The following is a 23,718-nucleotide window of genomic DNA, read 5'->3' as shown; positions in this document are numbered from 1 at the left end:
AGGGGGGGAGAGCCCACGGCTGGGGCGGCAGGGGAGTGCGGGTCGGGGGGGAGAGCCCAGGGCCGGGGCAGCAGGGGGTGCAGATCAGGGGGGAGAGCCCAGGGCTGGGGTGGCAGGGGGGTGCGGCGAGGCGCCCAGGGCTGTGACAGGGGGCAGCCAAAATTTTTTTTGCTTGGGGCGGCAAAAAACCTAGAGCCAGCCCTGCCAGTATGTCACATAAAAGAGGATAGCATAGAGCCCATAATTATTAATCTTTAAACCCATTACTGTATCTATGAATTATTGAGCAGTAACACGTGCTATCTCAGAAATATTACAAGATAATTCTTTGTACCTGATCAGCATTTTCTTGATCCACTGCTAATTTTTCCATCAAAGCCTCAACATCCACTGATTTCTCTACAAGGACTGGCTCTAAAGCTGAGAGATCTAATTTCATTTTATCTACAAGCACGTTCGTCTCTAATAGTTTGGATAAGCCATTCTTCACTCGATCCCGAGCCTGCAGCCCAATAAAAACATTTCATATATCAAAATACTTTTCCCAAACACTGTACTTCCAAAAAGTTCTAACATGATAAAAATATAAACTTATGCGCAAATATATTTTAACACCATGTAATGTAAGTTTTATCTCAGTTGTAAATTATGTTATAAATAATTTGTATAATAAATTTATTTTAAGGGTGGCTGTAATAAAAATGCTATGTTAGTATGGATGTAACAATATTTATACAGATATAAAAGAAAAACCATCTAAATTGGAAACATGATCACGCTTATCAAACAAAAGCTGCCAGACGTTTAGGCTCAACATTGATTTTTGTTAAATAAAACATTTTAAAAACATGAATATTATTGCAATCTGTTGATGCAATGTTTAAAAATCAATAAAAATGTTTGTTTGTTTTTCTTTGGTTTTGATTTAATCATTGTGCTGCAATGTTTGTATCCCTAGTGTCTTGTCCTAGGACAAGAGATGGGGGAAGTGAAATGACTCCTATTTTTTCATTTTCCATGTGAATGAAGTGCAAAACGGTAACAAAAAATCACCAATAGTAGAAAGTAAATTAGACTAAAAATTCCTTGTTTTAATACTCAGTACTTGGAAAAGGAAAATTGGGCTGGTTTACCACAAAAGAATTACAAGCCATTTTACTTATGGTAAACCCTGAAGCTGCTGCACTATGAAGGAAAAGTAATACAAAAATCTGAGGGGAAGTAAGACACATTTCTCAGACGCAATAAGCAGAGATTTTGCTTAATAAAATTAAACCTACTGAAACCAACTGCTTCCTTTTTTCCCCCAGCATGGTCAAGTAGAGATTGATTAATTCTAAATACGAAGTGGGTGTTGTGTAATATCGTCGCCGCAGCTCAGCATAATATCGATCTGCCATTTCAGTCACACTCATATGAATATCTACACACATTACTGAAACTTTCTCTTTCAACGCGTCACTTCCAAGATCAACATTCAGGAAAAATGTCCTTGATACAGAAAGAAGTGCTTCTCTGGGCCACTGCAAAAGGGAAAAGATTATTTGAATAACAGTCATTCACTTCATCACGGTCAAAGCCAACATTTGTGGTGAAATATGGTAAATTCTCAATACAAACTAGATGTTTTCTCTGGACCATTGCAGAAAGAGAACATGATATTAAAAAAACCTTATCAAATGGCCCTCTGAATTCCACAAGCCCACTGATATTGAAACTGGCCAGCCTTTGATGAGATGTTTCTGGATAAGACTTGGTGGGCTGGGGTGGATTTAGTGGTTCCTACAAGCCATGTAGACGTTGAACCCCATCCCATGACAAAGCAAAGGTTTGCAAGCTGACAGAAATCATGCCAGTGATCCTCTTGTGTGTCTCCTCAGAAGGTCATCTAGACCTTCAGCTTGCTCTGTTTGTCCTGCTTCGGCAGGACTGAGGACAGGGAACCAAACCAAGATCAGCATCTTGTCTCGTTTAGAGAGCAAAGCCCTGGAAATCTGAGTGCCCTACAGGACAGTAAAAAAAAAAAAAAAAAGAGAGAGAGAGAGAGAGAGAGAGAGAGAGAGATATTTTGTTGGCTTCTGCTCCCATATCAGCTTTTAAAGTGAGGACTGCAATGGATAAAGCAGGATTGCTGAACTGCTTTGTCTGCCTCACTGGAGGCAGAGAATCTGGTCAACGAATGAAAGGATGTCAATCCTTGGAGCCCTGTGGACAAGTCTGAGCTGCCTGTGGTTTTGTCAAATGTCTCAGACTGAAGGAGAGGCCAGGATCCAATATGTTATCAACAGCTGAGTAGAAACCACAATCAGTTTTTCGAGATATTCTAGTTAATGAGAATCTTGGAATTAACTGTCATTGAAAATTAACACATAGGCCACATAATCCCAAATGACATTCAGGAGGCTAGATTTTTACTTGATTTTTTTATAAGATAGCATATATAATAGCAATGTTTATTACTGAGACATCTCAAAGTTATTACTCTGTGGATCTTAGTTAGTACGAACCTGCACAAACCAATCAATAGTACAGCAATTCACAAGGGATGGAAACATCCGACAACGCGATCGGAAAGCTTCACCTACAGGACTCATACAGAGAACGATATGCAGCTTCTGACGAACTCGGTTAATGAAGTATTGAAATACCTGTTTTAAAAGAACACAGCGTGCAGGAAAAATAAAGGAGATGACAATGAGGTTGTTTGCGCAAAGGAAATCTAGTACAGTCACGTACTGCAGGGAACAACCCTGCTTTGGCTGAATGATCTAACAGGCCATTTCCATCTCTAACCTCTATAGCTAGTCTCAGAAATTGTCTATGAACAGCTGAACTCTTCTCTCCAAGGGTGGAATATGAATATTTTGTCCACACATGACAGAACAGAAGTACTTATTAAAAGTCCTGGAAGTTGATCTTCCTGAGTGTAAACAAAATGTAATGTTCTCCTCTTTTCACATTAGATACATTAGATAAATAAGAGACAGATAAAAGGCATGTGATAGAATGTCTATACTTAATTCTTTGAAAATAAGAATTTTAGTAACATCTATTTACAATGTTATTGGATACAATAAACTAATAATTGCAATACTTCTCCTACCTCATCTCTGCTCCCCTCTGGTATTCCTGCCTCTTTAGCTTTGGGTCTCGTAGGTGCCAGAACCTGTTCCAATTCATCTTTTTCAAATAAATTAGGTACTTCCCCAGAATTGAGAATATTGTTTATGTCTTCCAAGAACTCCTCTACAACAATCTATAGATAAGATTTTATAAATATTAGATGTTAAATGAATTAATGTGTGTGTCCTCTGTAAGTGTAAATATGGAGAAAACAATCAGGAAAATAAAAATAACAGTGCTGAAATCATAAGCTATAAAAATTGTAAGAAAAATCTTTGTTTTTAACTGAAAAATGTATTTGAAAATCCTTATCTGTTAAATATTTGAAACAGATGCCATCAAAATATTACGTACAAAAACAAAACAGATCTTCCCCATTCGTTTTCTCCCCTATATCCAGAAGTTTTAACAAATGTGTGGCCTCTGATCTGATTCACACACGCTGTTCAGTGTGATCACTGATTGCGGTCTTTCAAAGTTACTGATATTATCTGTAGGATCTTGTCATTTGCTCAAGTTTATTGTGCTCATGGTCACTTTACTACTTTGATATTAGTCAGTTTTGCGTTCACTCTTCAAACTGAGGGCCAATACTTTTATCCGCCAACCAACCATCAGAAGCTGCTGCTTCTCAACAGGTGAATAGCCTTTTTCTCCCTCTGTACCTCACAACACGGCCCTTCCTGTTTTGCGGATAATCAGTGCTCCCACTTCTATGAGCTTTCTTCTCACCCGCACCCTGCTCTCCTGACGTGGCCCACCTCCTAAGGGACAGCCCACACACAGGTGGAAGCTGCTTGGTCCCCACTCTGTTCTCTGTCCCTTGTTCCCAGGACCCCCTTGCCCGCCCTCAGGCTGCATGTGTAGGGGCATCTGGGCTCCGTGCACTGTGAGGCCAGCGAGTGGGAGTCAGCCCCCAAACTTCTCTGCAATGAGAAGCAGCCGGAGCCAGAGCCTCTGCCGCAGGAGGAATTAACTGAAGTAACAGCCTGCAGACTGGGTGTTTCTGCACTCACAGCCCCACGGAGGGTGGGGATAGGGCCTTGGAGCAAGAGCCAGAGATCAGAGTGGGGGACAAGCAGCTGCCCTGCAGAGAGGAGTAATGGCAGGGCTCCCGGCTCAGCGCAGCTGGGGAGGAATGACCCCTGGCATCCCGGTGGCCAAGAGCCACCTCTCGTCTGGCAAATTTACTCCCTGCTCTGGGCAAGCGCCACACAGCCCTGAGGAGGAGTAGCTGGAGTAGCTGTGGGACGACCAGGAAGGGGGAACATGCTCGGCCAGGCTTTAATGGTGCTTCCGGCTGCTGCGCTGGTTGCCTGCAGTGCTGCTTGTCTGGGAGCAAGAACTCTGGGATACATCCAGAGGACTTCTGTGAACCAAATCAAACTGGGGCCACATACACACAGGAAAGCAACAGAGCTCGGACCCTAGGTCCCAGCTTAACATGGGCTCAGAACCTCCAGCCTGCAGGGTCCTGGGACCCTAGGTCCAAGGCCTAGGTTAGCACAATTGGTGTGTGGACACAAGGCGCATTAGGTTGAGCCTGGTCTCAAGCCTGTGCTTGATATACCCATAAGGACCTCAGTCTATTTAGCTTAGAGAAGAGAAAGTTAAATGGTAACTTGATCATGGGCTAGGAGTGCTGACACAGGAAGAAAACAGTCGATGGTTCAGGGCTCTATAATCTAGCAGACAATGACATCATAACTTTAAATGTCTAGAAGAAGAAGCGAACAAAGTTCAAATTGGAAATAAGGTACAATTTTTTAACACTGAGCGTGATTAAACACTGGAGTAACCAGCACAAAGGCTGAATATTGCTGTGTCAGTGTATCATGTTATGGCAATGGGATGTTGTTAAATTGCCACTTTTCAGATTAACCAAAAGAGATTTTTAATAATTATTGCAAAATGTTCAGGTAATTACCAGAAACCCAGCAACCCTGTGCAAACTCTACCTCTCAATCAGGTTTCTAGTTTTTATATGATGCACATATCAGGAACCTAACAGGTTCAGGTCTCTCTCATTGCTACTATTGCTGGTTTTGTGCAGACTCTGACCTCTCATGCAGAGAGCATAATAGCAGGTAGATGAAATTTCATATCTCTAGAGTGTGGAATGAGTCAGTTTGCAACATATCCCTAAAATTTTCTGTCATGTTTCTAATTTTCATCCAGCCATTGAGACTTTATTGCTATTACTTAGCAATAAACTATCAATAATGCCAACGGGTTATAATGCCAGTAGAATCTCTGTTCAGAAGCTAAACTCCTGTGAAATGTGTAAAGAGCAACAGAGGTTGCAAAGTCTTTTTTTCACAGAAACAAAATCTCTCTTTGCAGTAGATTCAAGGTTTTCACATTGTATTCCCTCATTTTCACTGAATTCTATTGCATTTTGAGAATAATACAGAATCTTGGTTCTTCATTTAGTTTGGCTTTCCCTACACTAGTAGTAATCGTGTGCAGTTCATTTCGTCGTACGCCACCCACTTCTTCAAACGCTGTCTGACTTTGTGGTAGTTTCTTTTGCGTTTCTTTATGTACAACCTATTTTCTCCCCGTGTCAAACAGAGCTATTGATTGTGCTAAGGACTTGTGAGAGACCTCATTCACACAAATATAACAAGCTTTCGTGCAGCGTACATGTTAATATTAATATACTTGTGAAAACCGTGAGCCTTAAAAGTAAATGAATATATTAAAATGACTTTCTATTATTCATCTTAAGACTCAAGAAAATCATACAGTCAAATAAATTCTATACAGCTTCTGAATGCAAGGTTTAACAGACAGGAAATGATAAGTTTCAAGCAAGAAATAAGCTGCCTGATGTAGTTCAGGGAATTGTTCATTCAGATAAGGGCTAGGCTCTGCCTTCAGCGGGCAGAAGCACCCAGGAGCATGTGCAGCGAGCTCTGCTGCAGCTGGTGTCCCTGTTAGGCAGAACTCCTCCAGGGGGTTCTTGGGAATCACGCACCAAAGCAGTAGGCTCTGCCACCGTTGGAGAGGGTACAATAGATGTACCACGCTACACATAGCCAACACTGGTCGCAGGTGCGAGTTGGGTACAACCCTGCCCTCTCCCCAATCCCATTCCAACAGCTTGGGGAGCCGCTAGCTAGGAACAGGGCCGGTGCTGCTCAGCCCACCTTGTGGGTACTGAATGGGAGCACAACAGTAAATTGAACTCTTCCCTCTCCTTTGTGCAGAGACTAGCCCCAACCTGGCCCTAAGTCATTGATGTGTGGTTGTTACAGCACTAATCAAAGAACAGTTTCTCAGGGCCAGAACCCCTTGCTCTCATTGGTGAGCAGTTACTCACTCCCGGCGTCCCACTACCATTCCTGGGAATACTTATCATTGCCGGCTCCTCATTGGAAGTGAAAGGTTCACAATCTGGCCTTCAGCTCCCAAAGAAAGATCAAAAGCAGTTTACTGCACAATAGCTGAACTCATCACAACTTCAGAGGATGCTACTTCTAAGCTTTATAGCACAAAGTTGAAGCAATTCCTATTAACGAATAGGAGCCAAGCAAAATAATTTTCTGAAGGCAAAATGTGAGAAACTCCTTTTGCACTTATGGCTTTGAAAGTATACACAGAAGAACTTAGCGTATCCAAAAGAACGAGAGCCATTTTGCTTGTTTCATAGCAGAGCTCACACAAAAGCGTGCCTGTAAATTAGCTGTGATGTGGAAAAGCATATTCAATTCTCAGAAGTTAATGAACACACAGCAGGGATACCTGGATTCAGATACATTCTAGGATACAGAAACTGTGAAGGTAGGGATATTTGCCATGCTTATTTTGTGAGTCACTACCTAGCCCGCTCTTCCAGATCACAGCTTATTCATAGAAATGATATTGTCTGAGCTCAGGGAATAAATCATAAGATTCAGATGTATTTTTTAGATGCCCTGATCTATTTCCAGTAGGAAAAATCTAACACTTTTCTATGGTAAGTAAACAGATACAACAACTTACGTACATTATTAATGTTGTATCTTTTTTCAATACTGAGAATACCTTCCTTTGCATAGTTAATTATTTACTTCTGGCTTCTGATCATGACCTGTCCTTTTTTCATCCTACTTGATCACATTGTTGGTTTTCACTAATATCAATCACTTTATACTTGTTGAGAGCCTTGAACAAGAAGTCAATGGGGCAGATCCTCAACTGGTATAAATCAGAACAGTTCCACTGACCTCATTTTTCACTTCTGGGGGAAGATTTATACCTTCTGTTCATCCTTTCCACTGCACAAGATTGAAACTCTGTCCTTGGTCCTGTCATGATCTTGGCCCACTCTTCCTATCAGACGCCATATTCACCTGCAGTCTCAAGTCTGTTCTTCCTTCTTCCTGTGCCCCTTTCCCATAATTCTCCAAAGCTGGAGGTAGCTCTTTCATTTACGCTACCTCAGTTACCAAGAACTCTCCTCTTCCTTCCTCTGAGTCACTTCCTCCTTTTATATATTACTATAAGACTGTATTGATTGATTTAAGCTTATGATCCTCACTCGAAAGCATTTTCTTACTTCATATAAACAACACCATATAAAAATAAATAGCTTGTTATTGCGTAAGCCACAACATTTTAATGATAAAGCCAACTGCATTCCTGGTCGACCCATTTAAACATACCTGTGTGTCTGTGAAGAGGAAAACCATATCCTTGTCTTCTACGCCTGCCATCTTATACAGCTTCCTCAGATCGTCATGAAAACTGTCGTAATTATAACCACGGCTAAGTTCTATCTGAAAGCATTTGTACCCACATATATGAGAGGCAAGTCGAGTGAGAGACTGTTTGCCAGTACCTCCTACTCCAACAAGCAGGGCATTTCCTCTTTCCTGACGGATCATCCGAGCAATTCTATAGGAAAATCAAGCATAGAATGTCAAGTAGTAAAAATGACAGAATTTTCCAACTATTTCTTGGAGTCTCATTATGGCATCACAGGAACATCACATAGGCATGATACCATAGTGAAAGTCCTATAATTCTGCAATCCAAACAACGGAAGCCTCTCTTGCACAATGCCAAGGGCCCAATGGAAAACAACATTCCCTGCTCTGTCCAGTGGCTTAGGCAGGGAACACATGCAGATGCACACAAGCCAAGCTCAGAGGGACATTTCAGACACTGACCTAGCTGCATTAATTCAGGATGAGTTCACCCCAACCAAAACTCAATCTCCTTTTGGGATCCCCACACCAGGGCCGGCTCTAGGCACCAGCAAAACAAGCTGGTGCTTGGGGCGGCACATTTTTAGGGGCGGGATGGCCGGCGCCAGAATGCCGCCCCTAAAAATGTGTCCTGGACGCCCTAGCTCACCTCCGCTGCTGCTGCTCGCGCACCGCTGCTCCCCCTCCCTCCCAGGCTCTCAAACCTGGGAGGGAGGGAGGGAGAGATCCCGAGCGGCCGTGGCGCGCGAAACAGCTGATTCGCATGCCACTGCTCACCCTCCCTCCCAGATTTGAGAGCCTGGGAGGGAGGGGGAGACTCCGAGTGGCCGCGGCGCGTGTACCGCTTCTCTCCCTCCATTAACTCCCTCCTAAGCTTGAGAGCCTGGGGGGAGGAAGCAGGGCTGGGGATTTGAGGAAGGGGCGGAGTTGAGGCGGGGCTAGGAGTAGGGTAAGAAAAAAACGGGGGGGGGAGGGACGGCCAAAATTGTTTTTGCTTGGGGCGGCAAAAATCCTAGAGCCGGCCCTGCCCCACACTGCTGTCAAAACCCACCCAGTGTACCCTGGATCTCCCATCCCAGCCGGGCTATTGAATAGAGGGAATCTTTAACTCAAAATCGCTTTTGACATATTCTGATTTCAACAAGTTGGTTATTATGGATAATTTCCAAGAAAACACTAGTGGAGAATCCTATTTGGCTTTTTGCAGAAGGATCTTACAGGGCAGGCAGCTGGGAAAATACTCTTTTTTAATTGCTTACTTTACCAAGCACATCAGGGTGTTATTCTCATTTACATTGCTCTGGAAGCATAAAGGGGACACAAAATGGGCATAAATTATATTTACTCTCACTTCAAGTTGCTCTACACTGTAGAGGGGTGCAAGTGAATCACTGTAAATATGTGCCATATATCTATTAAATATTTATGAATTATATTAATACATAGATATAGAATTGTGTATTTGGGTAGAGAAAATAAACAGCACAGGTTGAGTTTGGACTGAACAGGGACTTCAAGGTACGTTCCGTTGTCTTTAAGAACATGTCACTTAACCAAGTATAATACTGATGGACCCCACTGTTGATTTCCATTTTTGACTGATTTTGGAAGGACTTCAGCTTTCTAGAAGCCTTATCTCATGAACATCAAACCTCCCTTTCAGATTAAATCCTTTACCAATTGTGCCACATCATTACAAATTAATTGTTGGCCAAATTTTCAAAGAAGCCTCTTCAATCTGGCCTCTATTTGTGCATGTTCACACTATGAGCACACACACTTTTTGTGTCCTTTTAAAATGACAGAATTTATACATGCCAAAAGATGTGCACTTAATTTGGTTCGGTTTGAGTGCATAAGTGGTTTCTATAAATTCTGTATTTTGTGTGCACAAGTGACAAGTATACAGATTTGTTCCAGAAACACATATCCTTGTAGTATCTGTCTAGCCGCTGATTGCGTCTGCCAAGTTCATACACACAAATGGAGACCATGTTTTGATCAAAACTTCTATGTCTGGGTGCCTTAAATTAGACCCCTAAATCTGTATGTAAAAATCTAGGTGCCAATGGCGTTGCAGAGGCTGACAGTGCCTAGTGACTTCAATGTCCATGTTGATGACAAGTCTTCAGAAGCAGCATAGCAGGGGTGGCCAACCTGAGCCTGAGAAGGAGCCAGAATTTACCAATGTACATTGCCAAAGAGCCACAGTAATATGTCAGCAGCCCCCCATCAGCTCCTTCCGCTCCCAGCGCTCCCGCTCACCGGCAGCCCAGCTGATCAGCACCTCCCCCTCCTTCCCTGCACCTCCCGATCAGCTGTTTCGTGGCGTGCAGGAGGATGGGGGGGAGGGGGCAGAGCGAGGGCACGGCAGGCTCAGAGAAGGGGGCGGGAAGGGGTGGAGTGGGGGCAGAGCCAGGGGTTGAGCAGTGAGCGCCTCATGGCACATTGGAAAGTTGGTGCCTGTAGCTCCAGCCCTGGAGTTGGTGCCTATACAAGGAGCCGCAGATTAACTTCTGAAGAGCCGCGTGTGGCTCCGGAGCCACAGGTCGGCCACCCCTGTGGCATAGGATTTCCTGGGTATCATGATGATCAGAGGGCTACGGCAGATGGTTGTTCACTCCACTTATGCAGCTGGGCACACTCTTGATCCAGGGGTCAGCATGGGATTATACCATTTTCATGGATTGACAGTTACCTCCTTCCATCTCAGCTTGGCCACCAGTTTATATTTGAGGGCAGGATGAATTTAATATGTTTGCTTATTAGGGACTCCATGGTTAATTCTGTATGTATTTTAATGCATCCTTTCAGTGTATAAATCTGTGATTAGTCACACAATTTAAATGCTTCTCAAAATGACTTAAATTCACTTGTTTACACTGGTCTGATTATTACCTTAAAACAATGATACCGCCAAGGTATTAACTAAACAGTCCTGTACCTTGAAACATGCTCGATGGCATCCTGGAAGAATACCAGCTTTGTCTCCTTAGAGTTTGTTATATTATAGTCATCCAGGTAGTCTTGTAAAACTGATATAATCTTCTCCGTATCTGTCAGATCCTCATATATTCGATCAGCTTTATCTGCGCCCATCTGAAAGGAAATTATTTGTGAATAAGAGAAATGAGATCAAAATGAATGGACAGAAATTATAGTGCTTAAAATCTCCACAAATTATTAGTCAAGATTTTCAATACTTGGGTCCTAGAGGTAGGTTCCTAAATTCATAGTTAGGCATTTGAATGGCACCCTAAGTGCTGAATACCCAGCAGTTCCCATTGACTTCAACGTGTTCATTGGGGAAATTAAAAAAAAAAATTTCGGGATTAAATCCATTTTCATTTTAGTTTTGCACTCTGTTAAGAGCAGTCTCACTTCTCCACTTCTTTCATGCCTGTGGCTAAAGTTTGCAACTGACCTCTAACCACACTTTTAGCTGTATTCCAGACCTCATTTTTTCCCAAACCACCCCTAGCATTTAGTTCCAAGAATTCAGCTGTTGTGTTTTTCTCTCACTTACTAGCCTCTTTTACTCGGTTGTAACCTGCATTCCATATGAATCCTTCCGTACCCAGTAAACGTCATAATGAGATCTCAGCTGGGGCTAATTGCAAAAGACTTCCTCACAAGGCAGCAGTTACTGCTTGCAGAAGTGAATCAAAGTAATGTAAAAACTGTCCTTGTGTACAGAGAAAAAGAATGAAAATTGAACATGTAAACTCTGTGAGAGAAAATCTCTCTCCACAGGTCCCTGAAACCTCTAGCCTAGATATGTTTGCCAATATGCACATTTGTCCCTTAAACTGCCCCCAATTTGCTATCTGATCTATCTAGTTGAGTGCTTATGGTGCAACTTAAATCCTTTCCTAGTATAATCTTTGTTAAATGCCACTAGTTTTTAAAAAATATCCTTTAAAGATTTAGCTTGCCCTTGGCACGAGTCATAAATTGTACCACTGGCTTCCTTTCCTATCCATTCCCATCAGGATCCAAAGATCAAATATCTACCTGGAATCTACTTCTGCCCCTCGAATACCATATTGCTTCAAAATAATATTTGCTATTCCTTATCGCCATTTCTTAGTGCATTCTGTAATGGAAAGCACCTGGTGAAATCACTTCCTCTTGTCCCCAGGTATCTTCGGGGGAAGCAACTTTATGAAGGAGAACCAGACTTATTTCAGCCAACTATTTTATAATTAGGATCACTTAAATTTTGCCATTCCTCAGTCTGAATGATTCTCTTTGGTCACTAGTAACAGAGGCTGTGAAAACATTAACAACTTCCTCCAGTGAAAGTACATTAGCTACAATATCTGACTTTTAGGCAGAAGGCTATTCACTTCTTCCTAATATAGGGGGACCAGTTCTAGGACTATCTGTATGCAGCTTAGTCTTTTCACAATAGTACGCTAGTTCCCTGAAAGGTGGTTGAAATCCCATTTTTGCTAATGCAGACATTTTATCAAGATGCAAAAGGACTACTTCTCTTCTAAATATAACATAAAGGGCTACAGTCACTTTTGGTATAACAGGCACAACGCTGTTCACTTCCCTGGAGATGTTCCTGCTTATTGTGTCAGTGAATCAAGCCCATTGAATTTAGGATTCGTTTATGCTGAAATTATAGTGTTTATATTTTGCCTCTACACTTTACAAACCCTGAAGTTCCATTAAACAAACTAGGCAAATGGAAAGTAAACAGTATTCTATGAAAACTTAGGCTTATGATAGACTCACTTTAAGGAAGTCTCCAAAGATGATTGGTTTTCTTACAAAGTAATCTGGGTCAACTGGGACTGCAAAATGTTTGCCTACAAATTAAAATTCTAGATTAGATAGGTTTGTGTGACATATTTACATGTCTAATGTAACATAAATGGAGTAAGTTGATTTTCTTACTGGCCATTTCAGATAACATAGAATGAAAATACTGTTTATCTTCACTGTTGATGAGGCGGTCATGGAAGACTCTCTGACACTCATGGCAAAAGAGTCTGAAGATCTGCGTTTGGTCTCTGACTGCTCCAGGATCACATTGGAGAATGCCTGTGTGTACAGTCCACAAATAACACTTTCAATAACATAACAAATTCTGATCATCACTTTCTAAACAATGTTGAAATAAACATTTTAAAAACACTGGAAAGATAATTTACGATTGTGAAGAGAATTTCCTGGATCAGTTGCGGCAGCTGAAGGTTCTGAGAGCCTCAACAGGATGAGATGCTAATTAGAAAGAAACATATTGAAGAAAAGGGGCGTATTACACTGAAAACTGAAGTACACATGAACAGCTGGAGAGAATGTTTACACAAGATGAGGTGGTTGTAGCAGGAAGGAAAGAAGGAGGTAATTAAATTGCAAGACGTCTCTATGTAAATACAGCAAAAGGACAAGAACAGGAATGAAGCAATCAAGCTCCTATTATTATGTACACAGAAACAGAGCTAAGAACTGACTAGCTTTACAGAGATGGTGGCCAAAAAAATCACCACTGGGATGTTAATAAAGGATATGGCCTATATAGGAGAGATCAGCAGAGTAAAAGTGGAGGGAATATTGAATGTATTATGATTGTTATTAATTCTAACAATATTGTATGTATATACCATCCACCAACATCATCTATCTCACACAAAACACCATAAAACTATTTATAATGTTATTATCATATTTATAAAAATATATACTGCACACAAGCACTGAGGTGAAACAGAAGCAGAGATTAAAATACTAGGAACATAAAATTGGTTTTATGGATCAGACATCTAATCGAGTATTTTGCCTCCAATATTGACAAGTGTCAGATGCTTCAGAGGAAGACTAAGACTTCCCCTCCAAAAAAATACACCAAGCCCATTGCGTAGTATCATACGTTGAAGGAAAAAATTCCTTCTCAACTCCAGCAATCAATCATTTTATGCCCTGAAGCAAAAGATTTGATTATCGTATTAGGTTAGCTTAGATAACCTAATAAACAATAAAACTGTCCTGCCATAGCAGTCTACCTTAAGTGAAGAATTCCTACAACTATGAACTCCATAGGTTGTCCATATGCTGAATTAAGTAGTACTAGTTTTATTATCCTTCAATTTCCTTAGGGACTTTAGATGTCCACTCATTCTTTTATTCTGGGGCAGGTAATAAAGGAAGAACAACTCCTCTTTTATTATGTCTTTCATAATTGTGAACAGTCTATTAAACTTCCTCTAACTTTTCTCATTTAGAATCTGAATAATCCTAGTCCTCACAATCTCTTGTGCAGTGCGTAATCCAATCATACTTCTTACAGTTATTGGTGCCTTTCTCTGAGCTGTTTCGCTTTCTTCTGTTTATCTTTAGAAACAGCACAATCAATTATGGGGGAAACAAAACACAGAAACACAACTACATGAAAAAGCAAAGGGAGGGCAGAAACAAATAGGGAAACTAGAACACCATTTATCCTCTCTAAGCAGCTACCAGAGGCACACACCATCATCCAAAGTCTGCACACGAAGGGGTAAATGTTTGAAGACTTGAGAAGTGCAAGTAGAGATGTGCATGTAAACAAGAAAGTGAACATAACATGCGGTGGTGCACATAACATGAGAAATGTGTTTAGGGACAAATGTGTTTAGGGACAAACAAAGCATGTGCATGCCTAAAGTCGGATGGAGCATGCTCAACTGAGGCAGGTTGGGGCACGGCTCAGAAGACAAGCACGCGTCATTTAATTTTAAAGTTGTGCAGATGTCATTAGGCATATGGAGCTTAAGCCTGATAGCAAGAGGTATCATGAGGCTTATTGTCATTTCCGTGTAGACTGTCTGGTTAAAACACTGCCATGCAAAAGAGGTAGCAGCTGAGTTGGGAATCACATGCACAGCATTTGTGTTTGAGAGAGAGAGAGAAACGTAGTTTGGAAGGAAGAAGAGGAGAAGAAAGATAGCAGGCAGAGATACTAGCAAAACTACTGCACCTGTCTGCACTAAGCCAGAGGAAGCCAATGAAAGAGAGAGAGAGATGCTCATACCCTAAGAACAAGGTGTGCAGACTACATGGCAGAGAACCAGGTGATCCAGAGAGACAGAATGAATACACACATGCGCCACCATCTCTGTAAGAAGACTGAAGAGGGGAGAAGAGCCAGATCTGGTTGTGCTATGTCCTGTTTGTAGAAATCAAAGTCAACCTGGCTCTGGAATACACAGCCACAAGGAAATTTCAGAAGACCATCAAAGACACTAGGGGTCTCAGACAGACAAGGTGGATGAGCTAAAATATTTCATTGGACCAACTTCCGTTGGTGAAAGAGACACGCCTTTGAGTTATACAGAGCTCTTCCACAAGCACTGACCAATGCCGAGGCACACTGCTCAATAGAACTAATCACTGTACTATGGTAGCCTTCCCCAAACAAACAGTCTCCTCTCTCAAAGGAAAATAAGGTAAAGTGGATGTCTGTGCCTTCATCACTGGAGTCAGGCGTCTTATGATGATCTCTCCCATATCCAGCACCACCCCTCCCACTCTGTTTCCCGCCATACCATTGTAGCACCACAGCAGGAGTTTTTATCTAACCACTGGACTTTCCATTGGCTGTTATTTATCTTAGGGCATGAGGAGGAACTACTCTAACTTACAATGACTCAGGGACCATTTCTCCCACTTTCACCAACAGCAGATGAGCATATTTTCCTTAGGGCTATTGGATGCAAAATATGCAGTCTGAACTTACACAGTTCATACATCAGAGGGGTAGCTGTGTTAGTCTGGATCTGTAAAAAGCAACAATGTTCATACACACATTCAGCCACCTTCCTTAGAATCAATCAATTAGGCTTTGTGAGCAATTACACAACTCCTGACTAATTTCTCCTATGTTTTGAACAGGGCAAGGTTTGCCTCCTTCTGTATAAATGTGGAAATTGGAGGAAATCATGATCTGCTCTTAGATATACTGCAAGCAGAAAAAATGGCTGAACAAAGAAATTATTCATTGCAAGTTATATCCTTTGCTCTAGTAAATAACAAATTTAAGACGATATAATACTGAAATAGAGAATGTGAACTGTTTAGAGAGTCCTCGCTGGACAGAAACACCACAGACACCTGAAAATACACTAGAGGAACTAGAAAAAATACCATGTCAAAACCAAACCCGTTTTACCTTGCACACACTTTGACAAATCACGTAAATTAAATACATAATGGGATTTTGCAGGCGTTGGGAGAAGATCAATGCTCATTCTTTGATATATTTCAACAGCAGCATCCACTATGCTCGTTGCAGTCTGCTTTACTGCTGGAGAGAATTCAGCCAAAAAGCCCTTTAAGATTGCCTATACCCAGAACAACAACACAAAAAAGAAGAGACACTTTAGAACAAAACATAAGGGACATTTTCATTTTCTTTGCAGTCATGAAAAGCAGTGAAAAGTTTGGTTTTTATTCAAATGAGCTGTGATTCCAATCTAATAAGTTCAAAGAATTTAATTTGAAAAGTTTATCAAAGAAAAATGTACCCAGAGCTGCACACACAAAAGAGGTAAAGATACTATATTAATTTGACCAAGACTTTAAACAATGGGTACCCTAGAGTTAGATTCCTAAAGCCATGTTTAGACACCCCAATAAGTGGCTGGATTTTCCAAAGTGCAGAGCACCCAGCAGCCCTCAATCAAGTATTGTGGGCTTAGCTGGCGTGGGAAGGGGAGAAGCTAGAGTGCTTTGCACTATGGCTCTTCCGGGCTGCAGAGTAGCATACCGGGAGCCACACAAGGGTGCGATAAGTTGGAGCAGTCCCAGGGACAATGCTAATTTATGCTGATGTCCATGCCAAACCCAAGAACAAGCCAGAATTAGGGAGAGGCAAGGGCAGCTGAAAGCTACCCTTACCGCACTTGCAGAGTCCTCTTATGAGGCACACCTTAGAAGCTGGCCCAAGGATCTCCTTGGCCAGAGAGTAGAGATGCAAACTAGGGTATTGAGTGATGGGTTAAAATGAGTGTGGAGGATAAAAAAAGAAGTCCACTGGGGGAAAACTAAATCAAACACCCCAAACAAATGTGACTTTTAAGAAAATATTTTGGTGAATCAAAAAAAAAAAATACACAAAACCTTCAAGTACGTATAAAGAACAACATCTGATCTATCAAAATAAACAGAGTAGTGATACTTGTTTGTCAACAAGGTGTTGACTGAGTTACTGGAAACCAGTGACCACATAGAGACCCACTGTCCTTGGGCAGAAAGGTGGCAGGATCAGACCCATAAAAAGGAAAACTCCTAGAAAAAATATTAAGTTATGAGAGTGTTCCCAATAACCTAGAAGCAGAGCACTATAATAAATATCAATATTTATCCATCCTTATGTTTGTTTAATTTATGCATGGCAGCTATTGAATAATGCACACGTTAGACAATTTTTAGCCAATTCAAGTAATATGTTTACAGAAACTGAAGAGAAGAAGGAAATATTTAAGGTTATTTTTAAATAAAGAAAAAGACACTGAACACAACTGAAATAAAAACACCTTAAAAGGTTAATGACTAATAATTTTAAATATATGCTTCTGCCTGGCTCTATGGGCTTGATCCAAAGTCCATTGAGGTCAGTGGAAAGACACCTCTTGACGTCAAAGGGCTTTGGATCAAGCTCTTTGTGCATCTGGCCTCAGTCTACAAAAACAAATTTCAATTCACCTTAAGAATTTGCAAAAGTTCCAACATGACACATATTCTTGTCTAACGATAGGACCACATTGCGCTATGACCAAATACACAGATGAATATGTTTTCGATCCCTTAGGGCCAAGCAGAAGTTGCTACTGACCTGAAAAATTTGTTTAAGGCTGTGCTCCGAGGGTGTTGGAAGGCACAGCATGGCAAAGTGTCTTATGAAACGCGGAGTTACTGGATTGCGACCACCGCCTGGGGGTGCACAAGCTGATGCAATCGTTACATCCTACAGAGGGGAAATTCAGGTACAATTTGCGTCAAACAGAATACTCAGTAATTTGTTTAATCATGCGGACACTGTTGCTTATACATTTAGTGCCCATATCTTTAGCAAGCTATTGGCAAAGCAAATGTGATTTGCCCCCCATTCCCACTTTTTTTTTTTAAACTGGTATTCAAAATAATTCATTTATGAAAGTCCTTCAAGCACAATAGCATGTCCCAGAATAGAGATGGTCAGTGCTGACCGGCTCATTACTCCTCTTTCCCTACTCTCCCCAGTGCCCATGTTTTGTCTCACACAGTCACACATAAGAGTGTAATTAACTAGAGTAGTTGAGTCCCCCATCCTATAGCGTTCTCACTGTGGGCTAAATTTTGATTGCCCCCAACTGACCACACAGTCGCAGGATGGGGAAAATAAGGAACCTCCCTTCCTATAGCATGGCCCATATGAGGCACTCAGGAGAGCATGGGGTTGCTACTGTGTTGCTCTCTCCTAGGAGCGATGGACCGAAAAAGGGGTGGAGAAGGCTGGAGAGTAGGCAGAGCCATGGCTAGTAGCAAAGTGAGGGATGTGTAGCCACTTAAAGGCTAGAGTAGACCATGCTCCCCACAGCATACCCAGGTTGCTCTGGGAGGCATTCTGTGGCAGGATATTTCCTGATGCTCCCTCAGGGTGTCACAGATCCACACTCAATCAACTAGGGTTGTCAACTTCCTACTCGCACAAAACCCTTGCCCCACCCCTGCCCCCGTCCCTCCTCCAAGGTCCTGCCCCTTCCCGAGGCCCCACCCCCCACTCACTCAATCCCCCCCTCACTCACTTGCTCATTTGCACCAGGCTGGCTCAGAGAATTGGGCGGGGTGAGGGCTCCGGCCAGGGGTGCGGGAGGGGGCTCCAGGCTGAAGCAGTGGGTTGGGATGCGGGCGGGGGTGAGGGCTCTGGCTGGGGGTGCAGGCTCTGGGTTGAGGCGGGGATGAGGGGTTTGCAGTGCAGGAGGGGGCTCCAGGCTGGGAGTTGGAGCCGAGGGGTTTGGAGTCTGGGAGGGGGTTCCAGGCTGAGGCAGGGAGTTGGGATGTGGGAGGGGATATGGGCTCTGGGCTGGGGGGATGTAGGTTCCAGAGTGGAGCCAGAAATGAGGGGTTCAGGGTGCGGGAGGGGGGCTCCGGGCTGGGGCAGGGGTTGAGGGCTGGGAGCTGCGCCAGTCGACTCGCCGCCGTAAGGATGGCAGAGTAAGTCGAACTAAGATACTTCGACTGCGAATAGCATAGCTGAAGTTGCGTATCTTAGTTCGAAACCCCCTCCACCCCGCCACTAGTATAGCCCAGGCCTTACTGGCTAATATCAGAGTCATTATTCGGATAGAGGGGCTAAATCCAGAAACTGACACCTATGCAAACACCTTCAAGGGCTGTTAGAAGAAAATCTCAGACCCTCATTCCCTGGACTGATAGAAGCTTGAAAACTACAGGGGCAGCACGTACTTCACACTGCTCTCATGGTATTGCCTCAAGGAGCAGTGATAACAGGCTTCAGAGGGAAATGTGTCCTCTTTGGACAGACGTGGTGTCAATGCTAAACGGGGCTAAATGGTAGGCAATGCAGAGGGATGAAAATGGAAGTGTTCTGGAGGATTACACACACACACACACACACACACACACACACACCTACCTCGCAACTTTGGAGTCTGAATACAAAGGTGCTTTAAAAAATCTAAGTGATGTTTAGAAGCAATGCAGAGTTAGAGCATATTAACCGTACACAAAGAATACAATTAACTTGATCAAATTCACAGCATAGTTAGATCATCTAAAAGCTGGGCTGACCTGTATTTCTTTCCAAAATAGTTTCTCTCTGTCATAGAATCCTCCAAAATCTTGGTACTGCCGAAGTAGCTCAATGGGAGGCTGAGAACCGTACCGATCCAATTTAGGCATGTTTAGATCATCCACAAAAATAACAACTCTTTTGTTTCCTGGTGCTCCTAAGAAATACAAATATAAAAGGCAGCCAAATCAGTGCTGGTCATTTCCACTTATGAAATAAAAATTCCAGGTACAAAAATAAAGCCTTCGGCTATTTACACTGAGCCGTGGTCTACACTACAAATCCGCGGCAGTATAACTGTGTCGCTCACACCCCTGACTAGTTATACTGACCGACGCGTGGTGTAGACAGCGCTATGTTGCCAGGAGGGCTTCTCCCCTCGACACAGCTACTGCCTCGCAGGGAGGTGGAATACCTACGCCAACGAGAGCAGCTCTCCCATTGGCATAGGTAGCGTCTTCAGTAAGTGCGACAGCAGCACAGCTGTACCAGGCACAACTTCAAAGTGCCGACTCTACAGCCACTTTTAGAGCACTAGCGTGAGCCCCACCAGCCCAAGTCTGTTGACCCAGGCTGGGAGACTTGCTCCAAAATGTTGAGAAGACATTATGGATGTGCCTTAGCAACTCCACAATTAAGGCTGCATTAAGTTTCCCACTTAAATTGTTTTGTGAATTCCTAAACTGCTCATAGAAATCATTCTTAAACATGGTCTATTTCAAGAAGAACACACTTTCATTTTCCTGGTACTTGTCACACTCTTTAGAGCCTTCTTTGTAGAACTTTGCAAGACATTAAATCACTCCTGTTGGAAATTTTTCCAGAGACCTGAACGTTTTTTTGGGGTCCCTAGAATGTAGCAATATCAAAAATACCAAATTTCAAATAGGACTTCAACCTAAAAAAATGCCCAACACATAGTAATTTATTGGGAAAACTCAAAATAAAGTTATTGGGCTTCTTCATCACAAACCTGCTTAATATTTTGCCATGGAGACCAATGAAGCATTGCATCTTCATGGAGGATTTATTTCCCCACACATTGCCTTCACAGCTCACTGCCATGTTTCCCCTGGTTCCAAGGCTTCATCCCTTGGTAGCTCCTCACCCTAGATGCCATTGTTCCGTCCTTGCCCCGCAGACTGTCTTGAACATGAAAACATTCCACACTGGCAGTCCCAGGCTGATGTACCAAACCAGATCCATGAGACCGGGTCTGCAGTCTGGTGATCCACAGGATACGGGCCAGATAGAGAATCTGCCCTTGTAGTGGAGCTACAAGCTCTGCTTCTGAGGCAGCATTGGCTACATGACTCCCATCCTTCCTGTCTACTGCCACCATGTCTTAACCCATATTACACATCATGGACATGATGGGGGTAGGGAAAGGGAGAGAGCTGCCGAGAAAGTTGCTTGAGAAGTAGAACCTGCAGTTCCACTGGGGAGCCAGCTCATCTCTCTGAAAAACCTTTTGCAGTTTGCCGGCGGGAATCTATCAGACTGACATTCCAACAGCCAAGGATTATCATGACAATTTAGTCACGGAGGTCACAGCAGTCACGGATTCTGTGATTTTACCGGACCTCCCTGACTTCTTCGGCTGTCAGCGGCTGAAGCCAGGGCTGGAGGCGGCACTGTGCACCCCGCCCTGAAACTGGGGCTGGAACCAGGACCCTGCATCCCCTGCCCTGCGGCAGGGCTTGTAGCCAGGCCCTGCGGCCCTGCCTCATGGCCTGGGCTGCAACAGGGGCCATGTGCCTCCCTTGTGCCGTCCCAGGGCCGTGCACAGTCCCCTCCCCCCCCCACATCGGCTGTGGTCAGCTCCAGAGCCGTGGCTGGTGGCCCCCACTTCAAGCCCCAGTCCCGCGGCTTCCACCGGGGGCTGCAACAGAGGCTGTGTGTCCCCCTCGCAGCTTCCCAGGGCCGTACACCCTCCACCCCCTGCTGCTAGGGTCATGCACCCCTGTCCTGCAGCAGTGGTCAATTCCAGAGCGGGGGATGTGTGCCCCCCATGGGTCTGCCCCGTGCCATGGCATGGGGATCGGCCTGTCAGTCCGTCCCCCCATCCACCCCATGGGACTCCATTCCTCCCCTCTACCTAGCCCTGTCCCCTGGTTATTTTTAGTAAAGTCACGGACAGGTCATGGGCTCCATGAATTTTTGTTTATTGCCCGTGACCTGTCCATGACTTTAATTATAAAAAATAAGTACTAGTAACCAGTACTTAGTAAAATAACCGTGACAAAATTGTAGCCTTAATTATCATATTGCAGGGACATTGATGTGTGGGGCAAGGGGGTTCAGGATCAGGCCTGGGCATTGGGGCTCCTAGCTGACTCCCTAGCCTCTTCTGCACACTCACCCCAACTTCTCTATCTAGACCAGTTCCATGGCTCTGAATGCCTGCCCAGCTCCCTAGTTCCATGGTCTCCTTCCTTCCCCTACTCCTCTAACTCTATTCTACACTGAAATAATTGTAATATTCATGTATTTTATTTATTTTATTTACATTTAAGAATCCACAATGTACACATCATATTCCCCATAATCACACTCAAATACATAACCTGATCTCTGACTGCATACTTTTTCATGTTCATGTACAAATAATACATTGTAGATTTGGCAGTAAACATATGTATCTTAATCTATCCAAAGTTCTGGTTGTGCATGTGAGTATAATTACAAAGAAGGGGATGTTTGCACTGTGGGTGGTTACATCTTAAAACTGAAAGGAAATTTGCTGCGGAGTGGAAGAGTCTATAATTGTGTTTAGTGAAAGAGTTTATAATTGTGAGGTTGGAAAAAGTGTGAACTGAGGTTGGTGTGGATGTTGTTGAAATATACTTGAGCAAACTTAACTCTGATAAAGGATGTTTTTAGTGTGGAAAATGTAAATATGGGGAGGTTTAGGTTGGATATTAGGAAAAACTTTTTCACTAGGAGGGTGGTGAATCACTCGAATGGGTTACCTAGGGAGGTGGTGGAATCTCCTTCCTTGGAGGTTTTTAAGGCCCGGCTTGACAAAGCCCTGGCTGGGATGATTTAGTTGGGAATTGGTCCTGCTTTGAGCAGGGGGTTGGACTAGATGACCTCCTGAGGTCCCTTCCAACCCTGAGATTCTATAATTCTATGATCATTCAAGAATCCCCTCATAAATCATTATATATGACAAGTTTTCACACTACTTAATATTATAATAGCTGTTAACAGATTTTAAAGCTTTTGTACTTCAATACTGCCCTCAAGTGTAAGACTGCAAGAACTACATCATTTAATGATAGAACTGAAGCTTTACTTGTATTCCAATATAACAGTAAGTTTTCCTTGAAGTTAGCCCTCAGAAACATCATACTTTGAACTAAAATACCATACACACATTTTTACATTACTGCAATTAAGATAAGCAAATAGATAATTAAAAATCATTACCTAAAATATTTTTTCTTTTCTTTTCTAATTTGGACTCGATAATCTCTTGTGTTCTAGCAGATGACGTCTGAGCAGAGAAGTTTAGGTAAACAGGAACATAGCCTGCTTCTTCTTGTATTCGGTTTAGCAATCCCCTTGCAACTACAGACTTTAATTATAAAAAATAAGTAATAGTAACTTCATTATACACAAAGTTGCATACACACACACTCTTTGTGGTTCTATTATGCAATCACTTTGGTAAATTGCACAGTCCTACAACAATAATATAATGAAATTAATCAAATGAGTAGAACGGTGGGCCAGATCCTACGTCCACTCTCAGCCTCCCCTTTAGCTCCATAGGAGCAGAGTGAGTACTGCTGAAACCTGTCCTTGAGCTATGGGAGTACAGGAGCCATTGCTCTGTCCTACACTTTCGTGGGCTACAACCCACTTCTTCGGATGCATATAGAGTGGAACATATATTGAGGAGATATATATACACACATACAGAGAGCATGAACAGGTGGGAGTTGTCTTACCAACTCTGAGAGGCCAATTAAGTAAGAGGAAAAAAAACTTTTGAAGTGATAATCAAGATAGCCCAGTACAGACAGTTTGATAAGAAGTGTGAGAATACTTACAAGGGGAGATAGATTCAATGTTTGTAATGGCTCAGCCATTCCCACTCCTTATTTAATC

At 42.8% G+C, this 23,718-nt stretch overlaps 1 protein-coding gene across 1 annotated transcript in view; it reads right to left on the bottom strand.

Moving 5' to 3' along the window:
- Window positions 1-23,718, bottom strand: part of DNAH6 (dynein axonemal heavy chain 6) — a 190,541-nt gene that overhangs the window by 84,043 nt on the left and 82,780 nt on the right. The window contains exons 34-46 of the mRNA XM_034774925.1: window positions 23,271-23,289; window positions 23,035-23,182; window positions 19,602-19,759; window positions 17,644-17,775; window positions 15,979-16,150; window positions 12,726-12,872; window positions 12,564-12,637; window positions 10,762-10,916; window positions 7,773-8,004; window positions 3,104-3,256; window positions 2,508-2,648; window positions 1,281-1,523; window positions 335-502 (exon numbers count right to left, since the gene is read on the bottom strand). Coding sequence (XP_034630816.1) covers window positions 335-502; window positions 1,281-1,523; window positions 2,508-2,648; window positions 3,104-3,256; window positions 7,773-8,004; window positions 10,762-10,916; window positions 12,564-12,637; window positions 12,726-12,872; window positions 15,979-16,150; window positions 17,644-17,775; window positions 19,602-19,759; window positions 23,035-23,182; window positions 23,271-23,289 — 1,942 coding nt within the window. The remainder of the gene's footprint in view (window positions 1-334; window positions 503-1,280; window positions 1,524-2,507; window positions 2,649-3,103; window positions 3,257-7,772; window positions 8,005-10,761; window positions 10,917-12,563; window positions 12,638-12,725; window positions 12,873-15,978; window positions 16,151-17,643; window positions 17,776-19,601; window positions 19,760-23,034; window positions 23,183-23,270; window positions 23,290-23,718) is intronic.

The sequence above is a fragment of the Trachemys scripta genome, chromosome 6, assembly GCF_013100865.1.
Source record: "Trachemys scripta elegans isolate TJP31775 chromosome 6, CAS_Tse_1.0, whole genome shotgun sequence".
NCBI classification, from domain to species: Eukaryota; Metazoa; Chordata; order Testudines; family Emydidae; genus Trachemys; species Trachemys scripta.
This window is presented reverse-complemented; position numbering and strand designations above follow the sequence as displayed.